The sequence below is a fragment of the Erithacus rubecula genome, assembly GCF_903797595.1.
Source record: "Erithacus rubecula genome assembly, chromosome: 2".
NCBI classification, from domain to species: domain Eukaryota; kingdom Metazoa; phylum Chordata; class Aves; order Passeriformes; family Muscicapidae; genus Erithacus; species Erithacus rubecula.
Genome location: NC_136685.1, coordinates 59,104,515 through 59,128,540, shown reverse-complemented (window position 1 = coordinate 59,128,540; position 24,026 = coordinate 59,104,515). Strand labels below are relative to the sequence as shown.

Below are 24,026 nucleotides of genomic sequence, written 5' to 3'. Positions count from 1 at the left end.
AGGAGGAGAAGCGGAGTAGAGAATGTTTCCCATACATGAACATTGCAGCCTTGAAAATGTGAGGCAAAGCCTAATGAGGGTTTTACAGGCTTCCAAGTAATAGACTGAAGAAGACTTGATGGGTTTAAGTATAATAGATGGTTAACAGTAAACAGATAGCAAAGCAGTGATTACAGGCACTTCGAATGATGAAAAGTTTAATGCTTTGTGGTGGTGGAAAGTGGTTTGCACCCGTTAGAGGAAGTGATGAGTTTTGCACTGCCTAGAAGGATATGTCGTAGTGTATTTTGTGCAGGAGCCAGGATTTTATGGTTTGGGTTATTTTCAATTGCTCCACCATTGCCAAAAATTCATAGACTATTTTATAAGTGATTGTCGTGGCACACTGTGGGCATGTATGACTCAGAATGGACACATATAATGGTGGTGGGACTGCAATGAGATGTTCACAGCGCACAGTGGGAAAGACAATGCCTGTTACCTTCTCTGCTCTGGTGCAGAAGACATGGAAGGAATGAAAACAGGCAGCAGTTTCCAGGTATGGCTCATGAAGAGGATCTACAGTGAGGATCAAGGTCACCACTACACCAGAGGAAAGGTGACTTCCTCAAGGAAATGCACAGTGAGGAAAACCAGGCTGCACAGGACCTATGGGGCTGTGACACGAGACATCCGTGAATTTATTTATTGAGGCCAGCAATGGCCTCAATAACTTCCTTGCTCACCACTGGGAGGCAGCAAGAGGGGCAGCAAAGACTCCACCTTCTAGAGCTGCTGCAGGTCACTGCAGAGTTGTATGGGGATGACAAGGCTTTACCAAAATGCACTTGTCTCCCTGACCTTGAAGCTCATTTTTACAAGAGACAACAAACTCCATGGCAAGAGAAGACAGAAAACTGCTGTGTGAGGGACCTTTGCAATGTCTGCAACATAAGGCTACAACCTGTTGCTCAAGGCAGCTGCCCTGCAGGTAACACCCAAGGATTCTCATGTGGGTTCATGTGGCAGAGCTCTTCCACTGACCTCTCTTTCAGAAGATGCACATCTATCTTCCCTGGCATCATGCCACAGAAAGCCAAGGGAAAAGCAGACCCAGATGTGGGAAGAGACAAAAGTGGCAGCAACAGGAAAAGCTTTCACACTGTGGGTGACACCCTTGTGTTTGCAACACGATGCCATCTGTAGATAACAAGAGAACACAATGCCTGCAAAAGAGACCTATGCCATGCAGAGACAAAGACCTGGATCACAGCTTCTGAATTATGAAGCCACTGTGAGCTGAAACATGGCTGTTCTGAACCAGTCAGCTTCTGCTCCCCACCAAGTCCTCAGGGGTTATTACAGAATTCCTTACATTGCTTTCCACATAAAAATGTCCAAAAACAATGACAACTCTCAATGCAGGCATACTCTTTGGAGTGATCTGATGTTATACAGCCCCCAAATGCACCTCAGTTTCATCTGCCCACCAAAGAGGCACATTAGTTAACCAGTTATCAAAAGACCAATCTCACACTGTGAAGTCATCTGTCCACCTTACTCATGCAGCTGAAAAGTGACACCACTATTCCTTGGATACTCAGAAGAATGCCCAGCACAACTCATTTATAGATTCACAACAGCCTCATGTAAGTGATATTGTTACCTAAGTACCATGTATCATACTTTAACTAAGTTAAAGCAAAACACAAGTAAATGTATTTTTTCAAGACATCTATGGTAAGTAACAGAGTTGCAGGTGTCTAAAATAAACAAGCAAAGATGTGACAGGAAAACCACACTTAACCTACTTACACTGAGATTAAATCAGGAAGGACTCTCTTTCCCCCACCACAGAAATCAGTTGCTGGGGTTTAACTTTTCAGCACACCTGATGACTCAAGTTGCAATCCCTCAGAAGAAAACACCTTCAGGAGACAACACATCCATCACACAGTATTAGCATTCCACTAGTGTCCCTACTCGTGTTCTTTTGGCTACTGCTAGAGCTTGTGCTGGGATAACTGCTGACATAGTTTTTCTTCTCCCAAATTCATGAGCAGGAAAGAAAATCATAATGATATAGAAATTACTTAAGATTAACAGAGTACTAAAAAGGAAAAATAAATATGCATAGCCAAAAATCTTCATCTAAAAAAACTTACGCAGATTTTCTGAAGTTTGTGTTAGTCCCACATGTGAGTCCTACCTCCATATCAGGATTTAGTGCATGCTAAGTACAACTCATCAAACATATGATTTGTTTGATGTCACTGATCAACAGTGATTTTCTGTGCATTTTTAATCTACCACATGTAGAGTCCCACACTGGCAAAATAGATTAAATTATAAATCACTTTATTTATAATATAAAATAGTATAATTTGTACTTTTACAATTACTTGGGGTTTTTTTCAAGTCCTGGTATTATTTTATAATTACAAAAGAGAAAAACTGTTTTACCATCATCTTTGTCTTTATGTACAGGATTCTACATATTTCCCTTAATTAAGCAAAAAAGCTTGCACAGTACATCACATGGAAACTTGTGTCTACAATCCAGAAATTTGGCTCACTAATATTGCAGAAGCTCTCTAAATAAGTCTTATTTATGAATGTAAAGAATAAGGAAAACTCAAAATTATAGATGCAATGTCTTTCTCTTTTACAAAGGACTATGCAGAGGTAAAAGAACTGCACAAAATCATAAGGTAGACTTGACAGTAGTGAGATGACAAAAGTAATGAGGAAATTTTGTATACCTTCATGATAAGTAGTATGCAAGCAACCAAGAGCCCTGTCAGTTTCCAGTGACTTCAAGAGTTATACCATTGAAAACTTTTTGATCCCTTGGCTAATTATTCAGCAGAGCTGTACTGAGCATTATATCTGGATACATAAAAAAGTCCTGCCTTACCATCCCCTCTACCAACTAACCAATACTCTAACTTGGTTATGATCACCTCAACATGTAGCATCAGCAAATATGGTTCACACACAGGCACCTAATCTATCCAAGCCTGTTTTCAGTTTCAAGTCAAAAACCCCCGATTTTCATTAAAAGTAATTACGCCTTATATCCTGTGCCCTGAGACCAGAAACACAAAGACCAACAAATCCCACTCCAAGTTTCAAAGCAAATTCTTCCTGTTCTGAAATATGGCACTGTCTCTCACCATATTTTCCCAGCCTGTATCACTTGACACTGGTCTATTTCGGTCAGCAAAAGACCTGTGGCAGACAAGGCATTAAATACAAGTCTTTGCCCACCTCCAGTGCCCTGATAACAAGAAACGCCATTATATAGAATTTTTAAAAAGAGATAGTAACAAAAGGGAGACAAACTCCTAGGAAAAGACACCAAACAGCATCTCATGCCAGCCTGCCTTACTGAGGGCTGCTCTTGTTTGGCTTTGCAAAGCACTCAGAATTTTGACTGTGATCCAGCAAAGCAATTCTGCATTTCCCATGTTTTCCCACCACTGACTTGCAGGGAGCTATTTGTACACATGAAGACAAACCTACACTTCATATTTTGCTGGGTCAGGATCAAGGCACCAATCATCTTTCTGGATCTTTATTTTCTTATGAGAATTGGATAAAATGAGCTAAAAAAAAAAATCTTTTAAGTGTGAGCTTTAGAAAGCCTCAAGACCCAGGAACATTCCTAAAATAATTTGCATTCCACAGCAGCAGGGCAAAACCATTTCCATTTCAATGAGCCCTTTGGAGAGGACTCTGGTCTACTGGCTGAAACTCAGGACTGAATCCCAGCATAAAATAAACACCAAACCCACTTGTACAAGGTCACGTGAAAAAGCACTTTTTCCTCTTCTCCCTCAATACCTTGGCTAAACTCTTTTTCATCACTTCAAGCCTGCATCCCAACATTTACTTCAAGAAAATGCCACTCCTCTGCAGCACAGACTGGTCAGCAGGGAGATTTCCTGTCCCCTTCCTGTATCATCCTCAAGCAGCAGTCCCCAAAGAGTCAACAAGTCTGTGGCTTCAAAAAATGTTTGACAGAAACCTGGGTTTTAACACTCACTTCTTTCATAAGTTTGATACAAATAACATGCACTCTCAGCTGAAAACTTTCCAAAATGTGGTGAGCAAAACCCGCAGTGGAGACAGACAAACAGACAAGTTCCCACACGATGCAACAGTCACCCACTCCTGTGACCAGAGAGGGAGATACACATTTAGCCAGTACTTTGGCAATGTCAGTAAATTTCAGGAAATCATGAAAACAGATTTGTCATCTAGAAGCCAACACCTTACCTCACACATCTTGCTCAGATTATGGTAATCAAAAACCTCCCACCCTCAAAATGTTCACAAACTTTATCTATGACATATGCAACCTAAGCACTATTGCAATAAGGTGATACAATGTGTAATGTTGCTGTTACATTACAAAAACACTTATATTCAAATTATTTGGTCAAATTCCACTTCTCAGTTTTGCTCACTCTCATACACTTGTAGCAGTTATAAATTTCAGTGCTGTGAAATGACTACTTCATTCAGAAACTTGCAAAAGTGAGGAAGTTTTACCTGAAAAAGGATTTTTGGGTCAAGAATACAGATATTTTTCAGTTCTTTTAGATGCAAAATGCCCTTCCCAGTGATTCCAAGGGTTTTAGCATCTTAGTCTCTTTAGTTGCTCCATAAAAGCTGGATGTCTCTATACATAAATTATGCAGCAAAGCATAATTAATGCTCTTCCACAATTTGCCTTGCTGTTTGTTAACAGCTTCTTGGCTAGTAGAAATGTTTTCTTTTTCCTCTCCACTCTCAAAGGCCTCATACTTCAGAGATTTGCTTGAGCTGCCTGAAGTAGGCAACGATAACATGAAAACATCCTTATAACTCTGAAACATAAGCAAAGTTTTCACTGAGAACTTAATACTCAAGGCAGAGAGACAGCAGGAGCTGATTTGTTTTAATTAACGCTACAAGATTTCAACTGGGTAACAGCTGCCTGTCACATTGCTCCATTTGTTTGCTACAACCTGCAAGCTCAGATTTCCTTTGGACAGCAGCTGGACCTGTCAATGGCAAACTCAGCAGCAACACCACTCACATCCTTTCCCACCTGTTCACACATGTGGACTGGCTGGAGCACAATGCTGCATGGAAAATGCAAGCTACCACCTCATACAGTACAGAGGCAAGGGATAATCATTAGAATTAATTTAATAACATTAGCCATCACATTAATTGTCAGGGGTTGATTCTATTGGTTGATTCTATTCTATTCTAAACTGTAACTTGAGCAGTGATTTCTTATTGCCTTTTATTAAAAGGTATGTTTGTTTTAGAGGTTATATCTTCATAATAGTGCCTAGAATGCATATTCTAATAAGCACAACTCTAGCAATATTTAAATCTTCCAAATGGCCTGTAAATGCTTCAATAATGAAAGCTATGCGTGTCCCTAAATATTACTTAGCTGTTTCCTTCCTTTTATCAAACCATTTAATGACTCCAAGAATCTATAAATTGTGGATCACAGATTATTGTTGAATAAAAGTAGATATAGATGCAAACTATTCATATTCAGTAACTTGTTTCTCAGATAAAAGAGAGAGAAAATGTTGCTCCCCACTGTCAACTAAAGATTAATTGAACCTCTTGTTCTCTCACACTGACAACGGGTAACACAACTTATAGCTGCAGTCCTGCCTTTCCAAGGTCTGGACTGGAATTACATGGTATACAAACCTGTTTGGGATTCTGTGCCACTTTTTGCACATTACTCAAACAAGAAGCCAAAAAAATGTGGCATTACATGCACAGTGTTCATGCCTGTTTAAAGTTTCATCCTGCAGGGCAATGTTGTTCTATCGTTTTGTCCAGCGAAACCGAAACTTGAATAAATTAAAGGAGACTGTCTCTTCTCTACACAAGGTTCTTTTCTTCAGTGAAAGAGAATGTGAAAGGAGTTATGAGAACAGGATAACAAGGTCAATGATGTAGAGACTGGTAAAGGAAAAGCCACTACCTCCACAGAATGACAAAAACAATTTAAAATCAAGTTACCATTAATTCCTCTGTCAGTATCAAATAAAGAGCTTGGAATATGGTGCACCATAGACTAATGAATGCCAAGAGCAGGCTGATATAAAATACACCTTGTAATTCAGCAGTTTGGCATTTTTATTGCAGTCACTTGTCTGCATGCCAATTTTTCAGAGACAGCCTTGGAACCTGATTAACTTCTCCATGTGCTCTAGCAGCAGAGTCAAACACCATTTCTTCATTTAAAAGTGATCCTGACATAGAAAAGTTACAATAATGTAGGAAAAAAAGTAAGCTAAGTGATCTCTAACCTTTCATTAAAATGACTGAGACATTAAAGTGACTGAGAAGTCACTTGTCATTTCTTCACCCAGTTGCATGACCTCTTCAACTCCGACTTTTGAAACATCCATTCAGTATTGTTCTGTGAGTTAATGAAAAATAATCTGAAACAACTCAGGTGTTTGGCATTTGCACCCTAAATTAACAGAAGGCTGGTTTAGTAAATTTATAAAAACCTACACGAATATATTCTGTCAGATGTTTATGCAGCATGTGAGGTCTGCAAGTGGAACAACTTAGGGTAATCTAAAAGTGCCCACTATCAAATACTTGGATGTTTTCTGTCAACAGCTACCAAAGTGTATTTTACTTGTTGCACCGTGACATTCTAATCTCCAACATTTACTACAATCTTAATAACAAGCTAACAGATTTTCAATAAATGGTCACTAATGACTTGCTAACCATATTCACATTGGGAGAATCCATATTATTCAAGTCAGTTCTCTGCTGGGACAAACTGAAGGCACAGGTCACACTCTCCACAATTATGCTGTGTATGTGGTTCAGTAAACTTTGTGGATTCAACTTTGGAAGAATATCCTTGTCAAAACATATTATATTAAAATTTACTACAATTTCAGATTCTGGGAGCCAAATATATTAGTAAAAGTATGATAGCAGACATAACACCTAAGTAGAAGTGTGAGAATTTTTGCTATCAGGCTGGAATTTTACATTCAAAATTAAAACCTGACTATGGGTCTAAATTAGATAATTACTTATTAAATTTATGAAGTTATCAGTGCAAATCACTGACCACAAAGACAATTCAGACCTATACAGTCTAAAAAATTAGTGAATTTGACAAGTAAAAGTTTCAGAGTAATATATCTTGCTCATACCTTTAGAGATCAGAAAGACACTCATTCTGCATTGTCTTCAACTATTTCATGAACTGCTTTTTTGACTTGGGTAAAAAATATTTAAAACAATCTTATTTATATTCTCTGTTTTCTATTCATTTAAGAAGTCCATATTCATTTTAGTAATGTCTTATTTTAAAATTATTTTATAATTCTGAGATTTTTGATGTTGATAAAAGTGGTATGAAACATTTAGCAAAAATCTGATAGTTTTATCAGGGACTGAGGCCACAACCCATTCTCAATCAGGTCTCTTTGATGACCTCTAAGATTGTAATATACATTCTGTAACTCAATATTTCATCTTTGCTAGAGGTCTAAAAATCTGTACATATTTGCCCGTATAGGTCCTGAAGCCTGTAAAGACTTGAAATGTTCTGAGATTCAGGCATAAACATGGACAAATAGCTGAAACAATAAGAACAACTTCAAGGAAAAAAAATAATTTCAAGCCTTATCTGTTCTATTAGAGTAAGACAAAGGGTGGAAAGCAATTTAATCTCCCATTTATCCTTGTTTTGTTTTCTATCTTGTCAATCTCTCTGTTTTGGCTAGGGGAGCCTTTCTTCTTTTCATTCAATAAATGCCTAAAAATTAGGATGCATTTTTATTATTAACCCTTCACAGACTCAGTGAAAAATCTGTATGGCAAATTCAATTATTAAAAAGGGAGAGAATTCCTTCTATCACTTGCACTAAGAGTATTTTAGAGAGAATAGTATGTAAATGTTCACAAGTCAAGTAAAGATGATTTCCAAGTGTGAAAATTATTCTTGTCCCTGGCAGCTGCTATGTGAGAAGTAATAAGGTCCAGAAGCCTTGCTGGGCACAACCAGTGACAAGAATATCATTACAATCCATCTGCAGTCCCCAAGAGATGCAAAATGCCCTGCCAATCTTTTGTTCTAAGCAAAACTAGAAATCCAAAGCAACATGTTTCCAAGCCAGGACATAGTGAGTGTCACCACATGAACACCTCCCTGACCCCTTCAAATGGTTTCAAGTAAGGGCAAGCTTTCAGAACTGCAGAATTTTGGTATCACAGATTTTATAGTAAATGTGTTTGCTTTGCCTACATATTTACCCGCTTTGTGAGGAAAGGAGTGTTAGGTTTGTAAAAACAAGTGAGTCATGAACAAGTCAAAATATTTCCAGTAAACTTATTTTTGCCTGAATACCCTGAGTTAACTGAAACCAAAACATTTTGCAGACTTGTATCAGTTTCACTGGCTTGTGATGAATCGGAGCTCCGGGCTGTGCTACATTTTGCTGAAATTGTTAGCTACAGAATCACAGAATCAACTAGACGAGAAAAGACCTCTGATCATTGAGTGCAACATGACCAGTCACCACCATGTCCACTAGACCATAGCACTAAGTGCCACCTCCAGCCTTTCATTAAACACCTCCAGGCACAGTGACTCTACTTTGGCAGCCCACACCAATGTCTAATCACCTTTCCTGTAAAGAATTTCTTCCAAATGTCTAACCTAAAATTCCTGTGAGCTATCTTGAGACAATGCCCTCTTGTCTTATTGCTGGTTGCCTGGGAGAAGAGACCAACCTCACCTGGCTACTGTCTCCTTCTAGGCAGCTGCAGAAAGTCAGGTCTCCCTTGAGCCTCCTTTTCTCCAGGCTAAACACCCCCAGCTCCCTCAGCTGTTCCTCAGAAGAATTGTGTTCCAGACCCTTCACCAGCTCTGCTGCTCTTCTCTGGACAAGAGAAGTTTCATTCACCTTCATTTGGGGTCTAACAGCCTAACTGTGGAAATCCTCACCTGACACATTTTTTTCTTACTTTCACTGGCATCCACCACTGAGGACCAACACTGAGTGATCTCTTTGCAGTGCCTGGCAGCACTGGGATGAGGAAGGGCTATCTGGCTGCCAGGTTTACAGGAAGCAAATGATGCATCTATTCGGGATACCTCATGGGCTAGTTTTCAAATTACTCTTCCACTGAAAGAGGGAGGAGTGGATTTGTCATAGTGCATTTGGACTCATTCTGGCCAGCAGCCCTGGTCTTTTCTTGGATGAGCCCTGAGAATACAAAAACACAGTGTTTCAGCAGGCAAATCATCTGCTGCTCTTTCTCACTGTGAGACATATTAAGTCACTTGCCTAATTAATACGGGTGATTGCTGAGATACCTAAGTGCAATTGAAGCAGAAAAAGATTTTGTTACATCTTCTTGCTTTGTCTTTATCACTCTAAAAGGGTTTAATGTCTTTTCCTTACTCAATGATGCAGGTGAGTCATGTCTCCCAGCACATAACAAAGAAAAAAACAGAAGGCAAAAAGCATCCTAGAACATGTATGGAGCATTTCTGGAATATTACAAAGGTTGCCTCTCTGCACAGAAAGTTAAGCTAGTTGCTAAGAATAAATGAAAATTGAATTAAAATAGAACTTATGATTACAAAACAAATCTCTGGGGGTTTTATATTCCTATCTATGAGCTCCTCCTTTGTTATGCCAATCAAACATCAGTTACGTTTTTAGTAACTTCTTTCTCTAAGCCAATACTTTCAAGCATTTTACTACCTTCCCTCTGCCTTTTGCTTATTCCCTCTTTCCAGATCTTTGTCCAGCATCTCCCCTTCCTTTCAAACTCCTCTTGGTTCTCTGCATGCCATATCTGCAACAATGACTCTAGAGATAATTCCACCCAGAAAAGAAGTAATACCTCTCTGAAGACAAAATAAGCATCAAACTACTTTAGGTATGTCTTTAATATGTGCTTCACAGGTCCTTCCACAGCTTATTACTGCAGAACAATATAATGATTAGACACTTGGTGTCTACTTTGGGCATCAACCTGTCAAGGCACTGGCAAAATAGAATGCTAATGCTATATAAATAACTTGTTTGTTGCTCAGTTTTACAGTGCTTTTATTGTAATAATTAAAAAAGCCATACTGAATCTAAAGTTACTTATTTCTGCAGGACAGGACAAACCAAAGCTGCCCATCACATTTTACAGCTGCAGTGATTGAAATAACATTCTAGCTAAAGTACACCAACAAAACTGCAGTGACAGTTTATGACCAAAAAATCACATTGGCCTCTTGCTGTTGTTATTCTCTGTGAAAGACATGTCACTCTTGCAGAAGACATCCTTGCTTCTCCTCAAGAGTCCCTCAACACCATTAATAGCAATAGGAACCTGGAAAGAAGAGAGTGAGTAGAAGAGCAAAGTTTAATATTGCTCAATGCACTACATTTGCTTGCTGTTATGCATGTTAGCACAGGTTAGATACTGCTACACTAATATTTTCCTAAATGCTTTCCTAAGCTTATATTTTTCTATCCCAAGTTGTTTGTGAAACAGCTTCTCCTAAAATATTGCTCTAGGTGCAAGACACAAAGATAAAAGCAAATCTACTCTTGATCTACTACTCTAAGACATAACTAGTTTACAAAGGCATCCTTGATCCTTATTTAGCACTGTAACTCATGCCATTTTACAAAATATCAACCAGTACAAGCAGAAAAAGCAAGAAAAAACAGGAAATATGAGAAACATAGAGATAGTAAAGTTAATTGGAAATAAGTCTTGCTTCTGAATTGTCATATCAGAGACATCTGGAACCCAAAACACTCTGTCAGAGAAAACTGCAAATGGCCCATATACAGAAGAATGCATTGGAACACAGACACAAGCCAGCACAAAAAGCAAAATTAGAAGCAAAATATTTATTTGATTATCCCCAGGATATGTGTGCAATTAAATTTTATTATCAACTTTCAAGGTTTTCCCATTCAGAATTCAAGACAACTGACCTTCTTTTTGTCCTAACTCTTGTTATTTCCTGCTAGTTATCACAAAATAGCAGTATCCTTGGCATCATTCAAAGAGATTTCCTACTTCTTTCCACACACGCAAGAAAAGAACAAACAGATTCTTCTGGGTTTAGTGACAATTAAATGATGCAGCTGCCTGCACAGTGGCACAGGCTAAAGTAGAAGTGTGTCAGCTGTTCCCCTGGTGTTTGGAGCAGTCTTGTTTGCCTCATGCTTATCTTTGAAAGCAGGAACATCTTAAAATAAAAGCCCAGAGGGGCCAGTAGGGAACTAGTTGGCAATACTCTTGTTTTGCAAACATCTTGTGAGCCAGGTTGCTCTTACTGAAGGGGACGATTTAGATTTGTAAAGTTAGGTGTGAGGTCAAGTGCTCAAACACACCAAACTTACAATGCCAGCACTGAGTGCCTTAAATACAGTATGTGTACTCACTTTGGGCAGGGTGAGGGTCAGCGTTTTTGGGGGTTCAGTCATCAGTGAAGAAATTAGGAATTTGAGGGAGGAACAGAAGATCAGGTCCCAGCCCTGGCAATACACTGTAGGTTAAATGTGTCTCAATAATCAAGGGGAGGGGAATTATCTTACAATGATTCCTTTCCACCATGTCCTGGCATAAGGGCAGGCACTGAGAGAAGACATGTGAGTGCTCACAGAACTTCAAGGAGGTTCTTGATGCAGAGAAAATTATAGAAATTAGAGGAAATATAAGCTATTGCCTTTAGTTAGAGAGCATGAATTTGTGACCTGTCATGGTTAAACTTAGAGAATAAACTACATGATTTAATGGTCCCCTTTAGGAAATAATTATTTACTTTCTTGTATTTATGTGATTATTTTGTACCAAACTCTCCAAACCTCCCACTACTGATACACAGGTCCAGAGGAACCAGTGCAGTCCTTCCAATCTTATTTCTCTCTTTTATTCCCACTCTTCCCATCTTCTGCTTCTTACACTAGTTATCAATTTTCAGCATCGGCATGATCAGAACAACCAGGTTCTATTTACAAGTCAGAGCAGTGAACAATTCAAAAAGCAGTGGCAGTCAGCCCCTTACACAGTCATAGTACTCCAGAGTCTATACCAGCTCCCATTAGGTTTGCAAATGACACTCTGACTGCTTTGACTTACAGTTCAGGGCAAGTAACACACTAACGGTGGAAAAATATACTGCACATACAATGGCACCAAGGCAGCAAACACACACAATATCGAGGAATAAAATCACAGTTTGTCACTGATCTGTGACTATACCTATACTTCTGTTTAGCACAACTCCCTGTGTTCCACCCAGAGCCATGTGCCCCGCACAGCCCCATTCTGCATTGTGCAGTGTGACCACTCCCCACGCACAGAGGTGGAGCGGTGCTCCTTGCACTGCTTCTCCAAACCGACAGGGACGGGAAGGACCAGTGAAGGGAAATTCCCAATGACAGCATCAATAAATAAATTTCTCCCCGATGAAGGGTCAGAGGACAGCAGAGATGTTGTAGGGTCACTGGCACACTGAAGACCTCACAAGAAAAAAGGGACATTCTTGCAAGGTCCTAAGAAGCAACAGAACTGCTTGACACCTTGTGCTGCTGCATTTAATTAGAAATCTCAGACTTAAACAGCCAGATTTTCTGCTAAGCTTTGGGACAACCAAGAATCAAGTTGTACCCACTGATGTTAATTTTACAACTGCAATGCAATCCAATCTGAGTGTTCAGATTGGGAAGCTCTTCCCCATTCTGTCAGAGCTGGACTTGCTAATCTCCTGGTAATAATGCCAGGCACATCCTCTCCTACTGATTCCTGGAACGAGAACGTATGTGTCATTTATATTTATCCATGAAGATCCTCATCATGTTAGAAAAGTGGCCACAGTCAAACGTGCATGTAGATATACCATATACCAAAAAATATGGCTTGGATTCTGCCCTATATAGTCCTTTAAAATTTAAAAATATCAGCTGAGGTGGGAAGATTGTGTTTAAACTCATATTTTAAAGGCAGCTAGTACTTTTGCTCTTCATCAACTACTTTAAATATCTTCTACAAAAGCCGTTTGCCTTACTGGCCATGCATTGCAAGGAGGAACATACTTGTGTTAAAGTCAGACAGGGGAAGCAACAGACCTCAGAGAAAAGTTTAGTCAATTTCACCTTTCTAAAAAGTGAACTGTCATTTGACTAAGGGACAGAAACTTCTAACAGAGAAACAAAAAAAAAAACAACTGAAAGTTAAATTTTAACCAAGTTAAGTACTTTAAGAAACAAACAAATCCTATAATGTAGTAAATTCCTCTTCCTCACGGGGAAAAAAAACAACAAGAAGTGGTGTGTCCCGTAGGAGTCAATGACAGCTCAAGGCTTAACCTCGGCAAGCTGTCGGCCTCCTGAAGAGAGATGGAAACCTGTGTAAACCGTGCGGCGGCGGCGGCTTCTGTCGGCGGGTGTTTTTATGCAGCCGTCGAGACCCGTGTGCGAGCGACGAGCGCACCTCTGGAGCCGCAGAAGTTTTTCCACACGGGAACAAACCTCCCGGACCACGACCCGCGTCTCCCGTCACAGGGGTGCCACCGCCGGCCGCGGATCACCGCACCGCCCGCGGCCCCACGCTCTGCCCTGAAAGCCCTGCGAGGACCGAGGGGCTGGAGAGAGGCAGAGGAGAGATGAGATGTCCCCTCCTCCCCCAAATTCGCGGTCCAGCGGCCTTTCTGTGCCCAGAGGCAAGAGGGGCCGGCGCGGGCGCCCATCCCGGGACTCCGGTGCGCGGCGCTGCGGACGGACAAGCGGGAGAGCCTGAACGGCGGTCGGGGCGTGGGGAAGGTCGAGAGGGAGAAGCGCAAAATAAATAAGGCGAAAGTCTCCTCCAGAAGGCGGACACATTGTGGCACAGTTTTCCCGCGGCAGCGGGCCCGGTCCGACAGCCCCGGTGCTCGGCGCCCGCCCCCCAGCGCCCCGCCCGGAGCGGGCCCCCCGCTGCCCCGAGCGCCCGGCACGGCGGCGGGACGGCGGAGCGCCCCCGGCCCGGCCCCGCACGCCGGCGCCGCTCACCTCATGGCCCAGCTCCGCGGGCGCCGCCCGCTGCCCCAGCGCCGGCCGGGGAGCGCAGCGGCGGCAGTGGCGGCAGCGGCTCCTCCCGTCCCCGCGGCGGTGCCCGGCCCCGGGGAGACGCCTGGCGGCGGGGCGGTGGCGGGCGGGCCGGGGGAGGGCCGGCACGAGGGGCGGCCGCGCCGCGTCCCCTCCCCGCTCCGCCCCTGCGGAGCCCCGGGCAGCGCGGGGCCGGGGGTGCAGCTCCGCCGCCGGTGCCCGAGCGCTCGCTCTGCGCTGACGCTCCCGGGAAACTCGTTCTCAGGGGCGTGCGGGTGCCGCGGCTGTCCTGCCGCCCATGCTGCCAATGCCGTGGAGTTGACCGTGCTTGTGTGGATCCACAGAACACCCTGGATCGCACTGCTAGTGGTTAACAACTTCCCAGAAAGAAACCTCACAGCATTTAGAATGTCCTACACGCGTCCCGTTTTGCTTCCTTGGTGTTCAGTTGCAGACACGCACCCAGCAGGCCGAAGGGGAAGGCAGTCTGTGCACATCCCTTGAAACGACCAGTGGCTGTTTCTTCTACTGTCACGGGTCAACCCTGAGGAGATGATTCCACCTTCTCCTTTACCACCAAACTGGATGGGACTTTGAGCAACCTGACAAAGATGACCCTGCTCATGGCAGGCATGGGATTGGACTAGATGATCTATAAGGCCCCTTCCAACTCAAACTACTCTGTCATTCTATGAGCCAGTGTGGACTGCACTGGGTGATTCAAGTGTTGGCTTCTTATGCTATAAATGAGTAAATTTCGAAAGTTCGACACCATTGCGGTTCAGCAGAGGAGGGGAGTTCAGACGAATGTGACTAGTGCAGGGTGTGAAATGCGCAATAGGTGACACCAGCAGTGTCCTTGCCCGCGTTTCTCCGGGCGGATTGCCGTGGGCTGTCCTGCCCTCTAGTGCCTGCAGCGCCCGCTCCCTCTGGCCTCTCTCCTCTCTCCCCGGCACACACACACCCAGGAGCTGCAGACCCTCGTGCACCCCCCGTGGCTGCAGAGCTGTCCACCCTGCGGCCCTACCTGCCTGCCAGGAACAGCTGCTGCTGGGAACATTGACCCAGCAATGGCACGGTGTTGATGCATGCAGCACATATAGTTCGTGAGGGGGACTGCCCCACCTGAGGAACTGGCCTGTGAACGGACAACTAACTACACATGGCAGTGACGGCACATTTTGTCAGTTATGTCTGGTACTGTTTTCAGTGAAAACAGGAAAGGACCCGCAGGAAAGGACGATTACAAAGAAAACCGAGATTGGACTTAGTGTGTAGCTCCAGCCCCTCACCTCCAGGAGGGACTCCAAGAGAGAATGCTGAGGAGGATTTTGCACAGGCAGAAATTCCCAGGGGCAGGTAACTCTTTGAACCTGACAAGCCTGAGGAACAATTGCTTTGGTTCTTTTACCTGCTGAGATGTTCATTCAAGTTTGTGAGGAAAGGAAAGACTAACATGAGTCAAAAGCAATTTATTTAATTGCTGTAGTAACTACCTTTCAAAATAAGGAAAGAAAGGAAATATTGTTCCAAGAACATTATCAAAGCACTTGCAAAGGTTATTATGATGCTCTCAACATCCTTCTCATGACCTTCTAGCACAGGGTGTGGGACAGCATTACTTTTTAACTGTAAACCTCCCAGATTTTGATGGATTGGATTGAGTAAAAGGGGACAGAATTTTCGTGCCATTCATTACACTAGTGACTTCTCTCTTGATTCTAGCAGCCTGAAATCGGCAATTCCAGCATATGGAAAGCACGTTTTAATGCTCTGCTGTTGCTTAGGTTCATCCTTCAGCATGCCTAGGACACAATACCTGTAAATAGATAGGAATGAATTCCTTATTTCTAAGCCACCAGTCTCCATTTACATGATGACTTGCCTGTTTTTTACTCAGTTTCCAAAACCCCTGTTCCTTCTTGATGTTACTCTTCTAACTGAGAAGAGATGGAATCTGAAGGCTACTCCTCAGCAACAGGTTGGTCAGTCTCTTCTTCTTCTCCTTCTTCTGCTTCTTCTTCTTCTTCTTCTTCAATTGGTTGGTCATCAGCATCTGCCTCAGCAGACTGCTGGGGAGCTGCATCTGTTGCCCCAAGCTCTTCAGCGGGTGCCTCTGTCTGATCAGGTGGAGGTGGAGGTGGACGGCTAAATTCATCTAAGCGGTTTTCAACCACCATACGAATCAAGGCTGAAACAGAGATAGGCACCACTTACAACCACGGAGGAAAAACCCTATCATTTGAGATTTTTTATATATATATTACTGACCTATAAGTCCTTAAATAGGGAAAGAACTCTGAGATAACTCTAAAAATGAAGAAATACCTAAGGACTGGAGCAAGACAATGGTATTTGGTTAAAAACTTAAACAGATTTAACAAGAATATGATAGATATTCTCATCAATACTGTATCCTGCACCATCATTCTCCTTGGGATGTTTATTCAGTACTCTCATACAATCTTTTTTCTTGAAAGAAATTTTCCTTCCTTCTGAAGAGCTACATGAAGAAGTAATCCTTGAGTATACATACTGGCACATGTATCAGCATAAAATACCTAACACACCAGCTGTAACTGTTCCAAATCATATTATACCTTAACAGATAAAATTCAGGGTCCTGATTAAACTAAAAATAAACCAAAGGAAGCAAACACAATTGTAATACAAACCCAAAGTCCCAGCAAAATGAAAACTATAGGAATGAAAATGTAATGCAAGTGTAAAGAGTGGCTTGATCTAGGAGCACACTGCTGGGCACACGTATACCATATACAATGCTTTTGTGTTTCTTCACAAGACAGAATCCAAGTTTTTCAGGTGTTTCATCTACAGCCTCTGAACTAATAAAAGAGTCCAAATATTTATCTTGACCTAGCTCAAAGAAGACTGATATTTCAATCTATTTCAAAAGCAAGGACATGATTATTGACTGACAAGGAGGTAAACCCTTGTTTTGATGAAAAATATTGGTCACCTCACTTCTCAGTCAACCATGGCCTGCTGTCATCCTCCTTTCATGTAGGAGAATAATCCATAGCTCTGGGAGTTTACACAAGCAAATTAAGACACTTTCATGGTATACATGTGGCAGTAAACAAGATTGGGTTTTCTGTTCCCACTGGCACAATCAGGTGCACTACAGAGAATATTAGAGCAGTGCTAGCTGTGTAACATAGAGGAAGTAGAAACTTTATAGCAGAAAAAAAGAACTGTATTCTTTAACCTTTCCATTCCTGATACATGTGTTGTATCTCCCAGCATTAACAACCTCAAACAGTATAAAGTCAGAAGAGAGTGGATAGTGCAGCATAACTGATACTTCCATTGTTTCAGACTGAAAATCAGTTACCTAGTTGTAGTAGTAGTTTTCCAACATTAAAACATGCTAATATAGTAAAAACCCCAACCAAACAAAACCAACAAACAAAATGAAACAAACAAAACCCCCAATACACACACACACAAAAAAAAAAAAAAAAAAAAAAAAAAAAAAAAAAAAAAAAAAGTGGGTACTTGGTGTTTTTCCTAAAATTACACTTCCTACCTTAATCCACAATGATCATATAAATGTGACATTTGTTCTGACCAGCAAAAAAACAATCAAGAACTTCAGGCAGCCCAGATTACATTCCAGGATTTGGTAACTTACAGTCAAGCATCATCCTTCCTAGAACCTTCTTCTGTAGTGTTTCTTCCACTTCTGACATCAGCCATGGAAGGAATTCTGTCTCAATATCTGTAAGAATTTGGCAGGAAGAAACAAAGGAAAAATAACACTTTAAAAAGGATGTCAACAGGACTTGGTGGCTTTTTTTATTTGCTACAACAATTAAAGGATGAAACCCACCCTGCCAAAAGGCACTTGCTCTGTAAGATGAAATTTTTCAGATATTGTTTGGTTTCTTACATCCAACCTCTCTTATTGAGGTTCATGATCATTATAGATTTAGAGCAGAGTCCTCTCAACTGCAGTAATTTTCAAAGAGGTCTGGCACCTTTGAAGGGCTTAGCACAGATGAGATACACAGTCACGCTCTAGTGAGATCTAAATAACTATCCTGAACAAGTCAGAAGAATAATATTTCCTGCCTTGCTTTCCAAAGACATTGGTTTCTGGTCTGCTGAAAGCATTTGTTCTGTCTGACTAAGGAGCTCTTGCTTACCCATGTGTTTCTCAAATTATACTTTTTGTACACCGTGATCCCAAAGCCTGCCCTGATGGCAAAACACACTCAGTTTCTGAATTGACCCCATGATTTAACCTGGAGAGAGTGTAACCATTCCCAAGTTGTAGTCTGTGCCTGTGTGGACTGCTGAAGTAGAGTGTAGCAAGACAGCTGCATAAGAAATGCTGCTGATTCTGAGGGCTTGGAAGTCACCAATATACAATTCCAAACTTACTTGCAGGGCCTAATTCTAATTTACTAATTTGTCCCTTGCTCTGATAATCTTTAAAAAATATTCAGAATGACGTACTGATTTCTTTATCTGTTCTATAAAAATACAAGTATTTCAATCTGTATCTTTCTCTCTTCCAAGCCTAACCACCCATTTATTTCTCTCCAGTTCCAAAGTAGCCCTTCTCATTGTCACATTGTGAGCTCTTGCTTATTCTTCACTATTTGTATGGATGATCAATAAAGTTTTTTGTTTGTTACACGTTACACAAATGTAAATGAATAAAGTCTTATGACACTATTCTAAATAATAGGATAATATGCTATATTTCATGGCTGTATTGAACTTTATATTACTTTGCTGACATATTTAAAAAGAAAAAACAAAACAAACCTCTTTCTACAGGGTCATAAAAAAATCCACTTTCATGAAGGTTGTTGAAGACTGAGGGAATGAGATCAGCCAGGTAACGCTGAGCAAATGCCCGAGCTGCGATTTTCTCTGCAGTCTCTTTCTGTTTCCGCAGCTTTTCCAGGTGCTCCAGTCTGCGACGTTCCTGTCACGGCAATTGTGCATGTAAAATTAGAAGCTTTAAGCTGCGACTCCTTTGATCTATACTTGGAAGAATTTTCACAGTGTGTGTCCCATAAACAGCAAAGATAGTAAAAAGTACAGATAATTATGATCTTTACTTTGTATTTGCAGCCTCTAACTTCCACTGAAACTCCTCACATGAAAGAGTGCTTGAAAGCAAGTTTGTACTTAATCTATGGAGTATTAAAATACCCCAAATTACAGCAAAGCAGATTTCTCTAGTATTCCTTTTCTGATTTTGGCAAGTCTGTAAAATAAGGGCATTGCAGGTGGCCAAATGGAACCTTTCTCTGATACCTTAGTATACATTAATCTCATTACTTTTTGCTTTATTATTGCAGATCAAGCTGGTTATTTGCCTTGGAATGTGATGAAGTTGGATAAATATTTCCAAACTTTTTATCTTCCAATATTATATCCTACTGAATGTACAAAAAAAAAAAAAATTCAAATTGGTACAGGAAAACATTAGAAAACACAATTATGCAAGGCTGATGAATATTAACTAATTAAGACTTGCCGTTTCTGTTTATTCCTATTTACTAAATATTACTAATATAGCATAATACTTTGCAATCTTTAAATGTATGTGTGCATGGAGTAGAGCACGCACTGTGTGAAAGATAAGGAGGTGTCTCTCTTACTTCCAAGCCTCTCACTATTTAGCACTTACTATAATGAAACTGCTTAAGAAGAAGCTGCACCAGGTACAGAAAAAAACGCTGTTGGTTTTGGCCTTTTGACCAGGTGTCCAACTACACCAAGTCACTTAAGTATGACTGCTCTAAATAAACACAACAGTGTGTTGCTGTTGTATGACAGCAAGTGGCAGAGTGCAGCTGTATATAATCAAAATGCTTGAAGGTATATCAAAGCTGACAGCATCCTTTTGGGCATAGCCAGCACAGCCTGTTGTTCAGTACTGGAAATGTTTTTCTCCCTTCTGAAAGGATTTGCCCTTAGGAAATCCTACCTTCTCCTCCCTAATTCGCCTGTCCTGCTCTTCCAAGCGCTGCAATTCAGCAAACTCTGCATTGCGCAGCTCTGCGAAGGCACGCTGATGTGACCACAGCTGGGCCAGCTCTTCTTCCTCCATGACTTCCAGCAAAGCCTGCTCAACTGTTTTCCCAACCAACACTTCCAGGATTGGCTTAACTTCAATGTCAAAGTCAAACAACTGAGGATGGGAGTCAGAGAAACAGAGATAAATGTCCCTTGATCACAATTACTCTTAACAAAGACCGACAAGGAGAAAAGGAGGATGAACAAAGCCCTTGTACGGAAGTCAGGCTGGAGAAGTGCAAGTGGGGGATGAGTGTCAGCTGAGGCAGAGAGTGCTGCTGGGGGCTGAGTGGAGAGAGGGCTGGACTGACACACCACACACCCTCCTACAGCCCCTGTGGGGACTGCCAGGGACAAGATGAGCACTATTCTGGGCCCTATTTCTGTTTTCCCACTCCCTTCTTGGGCTGTACATGTTTTACAGAAGAGAACATTTCTCAACATAGCTTAGCTGAAAGCAGCAGAACGAGTGCACATGGAGACATATCTTCCTTAGTTTTGCACTTAATCTCAAAGCAGATATTGGTGAGCTGGGTTTGGAGTTTTGTTTTTTATTTTGCGTGTTCTGTGAGGTTTAGTTACTTTCTGTTTCTACTTCAATGTTGCATCAGAAATGTGTTTTGTATGGGAGACAGATTTTGACAGCGTTTGTGGACCTGACTTCATACCTCTCCTTCCTCTATTTGTGTAGCCACATCTTTTCCTGTTTTGGCTGGTATGAAGAGTGGAGTGGGTGGTCTGTCCAAAAATTCATCTGTTTGACATTCTCCATCAATCTCTATTACCCGATCACTAATCTCTTCCAAATACAGTTCTAGAAACAAAGGCACAATGCATGGTCAAAGTGGGATTCCTTTAATTTTTGTTTTTAACTGTTTTTGATGACTCTACATTCTGAATTACATCCAAAGAGTGCAATAAAATGTTTTCTATAAAGTTAGAAAAAAGGCCTCTCAAAACATAGGTCAGTTTGCTGTAAAGGCCATCTGATGCTGTGTTCTCTGTAATGTCAAGTGCACTTCATGGAAGTGATTCCCAAAACAGTAGTTCACCTTAAGCAAAAGTTTTCAAACCTCCAATTTTAAGGGTATGTGAATTTTCTCTGATCATACTAAAAATGGAAAGAATAAATGAAGCAGTCTTGACTAGTGTTCAAGAATGTACACTGAAAAATTGACCTTCTGGGATAATGTCACTACTTAAACAGTTAGAACCTCTAAAGATTTAGATTCCAGCATTCTGTGATTTTAAACTGTGTGATTCTATCAACTTCAGCACCAATTTAACAAGTGAATATGGATCAGCAAGCTTTTGTTTTCAGGCAGATATTAAAAAAAATCAGCCTTTTACCTGTCTGCACGTAAACATGTTCTCTGCCCTCCACAGGCTCCGGCGTTCCTGTTGGAATTTGCTCTTGTGTGAGCCTTCTGGCCTGTCCTTGTTTCTGGGCTCTCCTCTGCCTTTTAACCTCAGGGATACAGGGCTCAGTACTCTGAGCAGGAGTGAAGACCAAAAAAACCCACAGAACAGAATACACTTTGTACTTGAAAATGATACTCAATTGCCTCTACAGAAAAATGAAGGCTGCTCTTTGGTTTTAATGCTAGCTATCTAGTATTTTGGATTTACTTTCCTGAGTCCTGGCCCTAAATTTTCAGTTGACTTAAAGACTGTATGGCATGAAATTAATAAGTTATCCTAGCTGTCTACAGGCACATGATAATGGCATCTCATACTAAGAGTAATAATGAATTCATTTCTTATTTGAAAGTGAATATTGTGTATTGAACTTTGTTAGATAAAGTAATTAAAATGGTATGTTCTCAAATTCTGAGAGGTCAAATGGACTTCAGTTATCATATTATGAGCAGAATTGTTTGCTAGGTAAAAATGATAGTACCAATGAAACTGATAAAACAAAAGAAACTCATAAAAACATTGAAGTTCAGTATTCTACTTATGGATTGAGATAAACATCAGCTTTGAACTTCTTAAACAAAACTAACATAAAATTCACTTTAAAAAACGGCTATTGAACAATACAAAGCTATTTTCAACCAGTAGCTTTAAAAATATGGACTGCTTTGAATTCATGATCAAATAATCTCTGTAGAAATATTATCTGAAAACAAAGTATCGTGTTTGGGTGAGACTCTGAGCAATCTGGACCAGTGAAAGATGTCCTTGCTTATGGCAGGGGGGTGGAACTAGATGATCTTTAGGGACTCTTTCAACCCAAACCACTCTAAGATTGTATGATTTACTATGTTATCAGGATATAGCACTAGTACAAACAAAATACTTTGGCATTCTCACAGGCAGCTTTTGCAGACAGCTGGATCATTTAGATCTGCATCTGTGGTAGGATAAACCAAAGCCTATCCCACGACTCACTTTCCCAAGAGCTGCAATTCTCCCTGATGACATCTTGCATATGATATAACAGATTATCGAGTAATGACTTGTGCTCAGGACCATTACATGAAGGAAACGGAGAAGGAAAATAAAGGCATCAAGTACTTAATGGGGAATAAAAAAATCAGAACTGCAAAAGTTCATACGAAACTAAGTGCTTTAAAGAAGAGCTGGGAACAGTCACAGGCTGGTTTAACTGGAGAGCCTGTGACTACGCGAAACATTGAAAGTTACACTGAAAAATTACAGCTCCGGTAGTTAAAATCATAGACGAGGAACATCTTTGCTGTCCTACCTAGGACTTTCCAACAAAACCGTAGCATGACGCACTTTGAAGACCCCCATACCTGCGGCGGGTGGTGGACGGACAGAACGTTTCCGCGCACCACTCTCGGGTCGATCATGATGTTGCAGCGGTGCAGCGGGACCTTCTCCCTGCGGCACAGCACAGACAGCGCCGCTGCGGCTTCCCCCGGCCGGCGGGAGAAGGGCAGGGCGGCGGGGGCTGCGCTGCCCGGGGAGGGAGGTGGGCCGAGCGGGGAGGCGGAGGGCAGCGGGGCAGCGCCCGCCGGGAGGGGGCCGCCGGACACCGGCACTCACGTCTCGGAGGCACTGGACTGCTTTCGGTACTTGGGGCGGGAGGCCAGGGAGCGGGGCTGGCTGCAGAAGCTGTAGTGCAGGTTAGCGGGCGCGGCCAGCTCGGGCTCGCGGACGGGCACCATGGTGGGCCCCGTTCAGCGACCTCAGCTCAGTGAGGCGGCCCCGGCTCCGAGAGGCGGCCCCGGCTCCGAGAGGCGGTCCCGGTTCCGAGAGGCGGTCCCGGTTCCGAGAGGCGGTCCCGGTTCCGAGAGGCGGTCCCGGTTCCGAGAGGCGGTCCCGGTTCCGAGAGGCGGCCCCGGTTCCGAGAGGCGGTCCCGGTTCCGAGAGGCGGTCCCGGTTCCGAGAGGCGGGCCGGGCGCGCCTGAGGGAGCGCTAACGGCGTCCGTCTCCCGGGCAACGCGCTGCGCATGCGCGGGCCGGCAGCCGCGGGCGGTGAGGGGGAGTGCGGCTTGGCTCGGGCTGGGAGGCTCCTTAAGGATCATCCATGGATAGTGACACCTCCCGCTACGCCAGGGTGCTCAAAGCCCTATCCAGCCCGACCTCGAACACTTTCAGGGTGGAGAATTCACAGTCTTTCTGGGCAACCTGCTACGGTGCCTCACCCCCCTCCCAGCAAACAATGCCCTCCTAATATCTAAGTCAAACTCTTCCAATTTGAATGCATTCCCCCCTCGTCCTGTCACTACATGTCGCTGCAATAAGCCCCTCTCCAGCTCTCTTGTCGGCTCTCCGGTACTGGAATGCCGCGGTCAGGTCACCCCGGAGCCTTCCCTTCGCTGTTGGCGGCCTTCCCCCTCACGGAGCGGCTCCTGCCGGGACGGAGCCCGGGCCCGGGAGGTTCGGGCCCGCCGGGCGCCGGGA

General features: G+C 42.5%; 2 protein-coding genes across 4 annotated transcripts in view; both read right to left on the bottom strand.

The window, feature by feature from the left end:
- PLAGL1 (PLAG1 like zinc finger 1) overlaps positions 1 to 14,205 on the bottom strand; it is a 45,295-nt gene extending 31,090 nt beyond the window's left edge. Inside the window, exons 1-2 of one of the 3 annotated variants that reach the window (XM_079331235.1) lie at positions 14,055 to 14,186; positions 1,795 to 1,907 (exon numbers count right to left, since the gene is read on the bottom strand). The gene's annotated coding sequence lies outside the window, so the exon portion shown is untranslated. Of the gene's footprint in view, positions 1 to 1,794; positions 1,908 to 14,054 lie in introns of all 3 variants that reach the window. The other 2 variants (XM_079331234.1, XM_079331238.1) reach the window with 2 other exon arrangements.
- Positions 14,206 to 15,547: 1,342 nt separating this feature from the next.
- RSPH3 (radial spoke head 3) lies at positions 15,548 to 23,425 on the bottom strand. The gene is made up of 8 exons (XM_079298686.1): positions 23,166 to 23,425; positions 22,913 to 23,000; positions 21,501 to 21,642; positions 20,819 to 20,964; positions 20,062 to 20,265; positions 18,888 to 19,050; positions 17,746 to 17,832; positions 15,548 to 16,281 (listed from the first exon to the last, which is right to left on the bottom strand). Exons 1-8 carry the CDS (start codon positions 23,285 to 23,287, stop codon positions 16,055 to 16,057), a joined length of 1,179 nt encoding a protein of 392 aa, XP_079154812.1. The 5' UTR covers positions 23,288 to 23,425; the 3' UTR covers positions 15,548 to 16,054.
- Positions 23,426 to 24,026: the final 601 nt, after the last annotated feature.

Excerpts from the sequence above, each read along its gene's own strand:
- RSPH3 (XM_079298686.1), bottom strand. The coding sequence starts at position 23,287 with ATGGTGCCCGTCCGCGAGCCCGAGCTGGCCGCGCCCGCTAACCTGCAC. Across the intron at positions 17,833-18,887 it reads TTATGACCCTGTAGAAAGAG|ATATTGAGACAGAATTCCTT; the intron begins GTTTGTTTTGTT and ends AAATTCTTACAG. Across the intron at positions 16,282-17,745 it reads AGGAAGGATGATGCTTGACT|CCTTGATTCGTATGGTGGTT; the intron begins GTAAGTTACCAA and ends TCTCTGTTTCAG.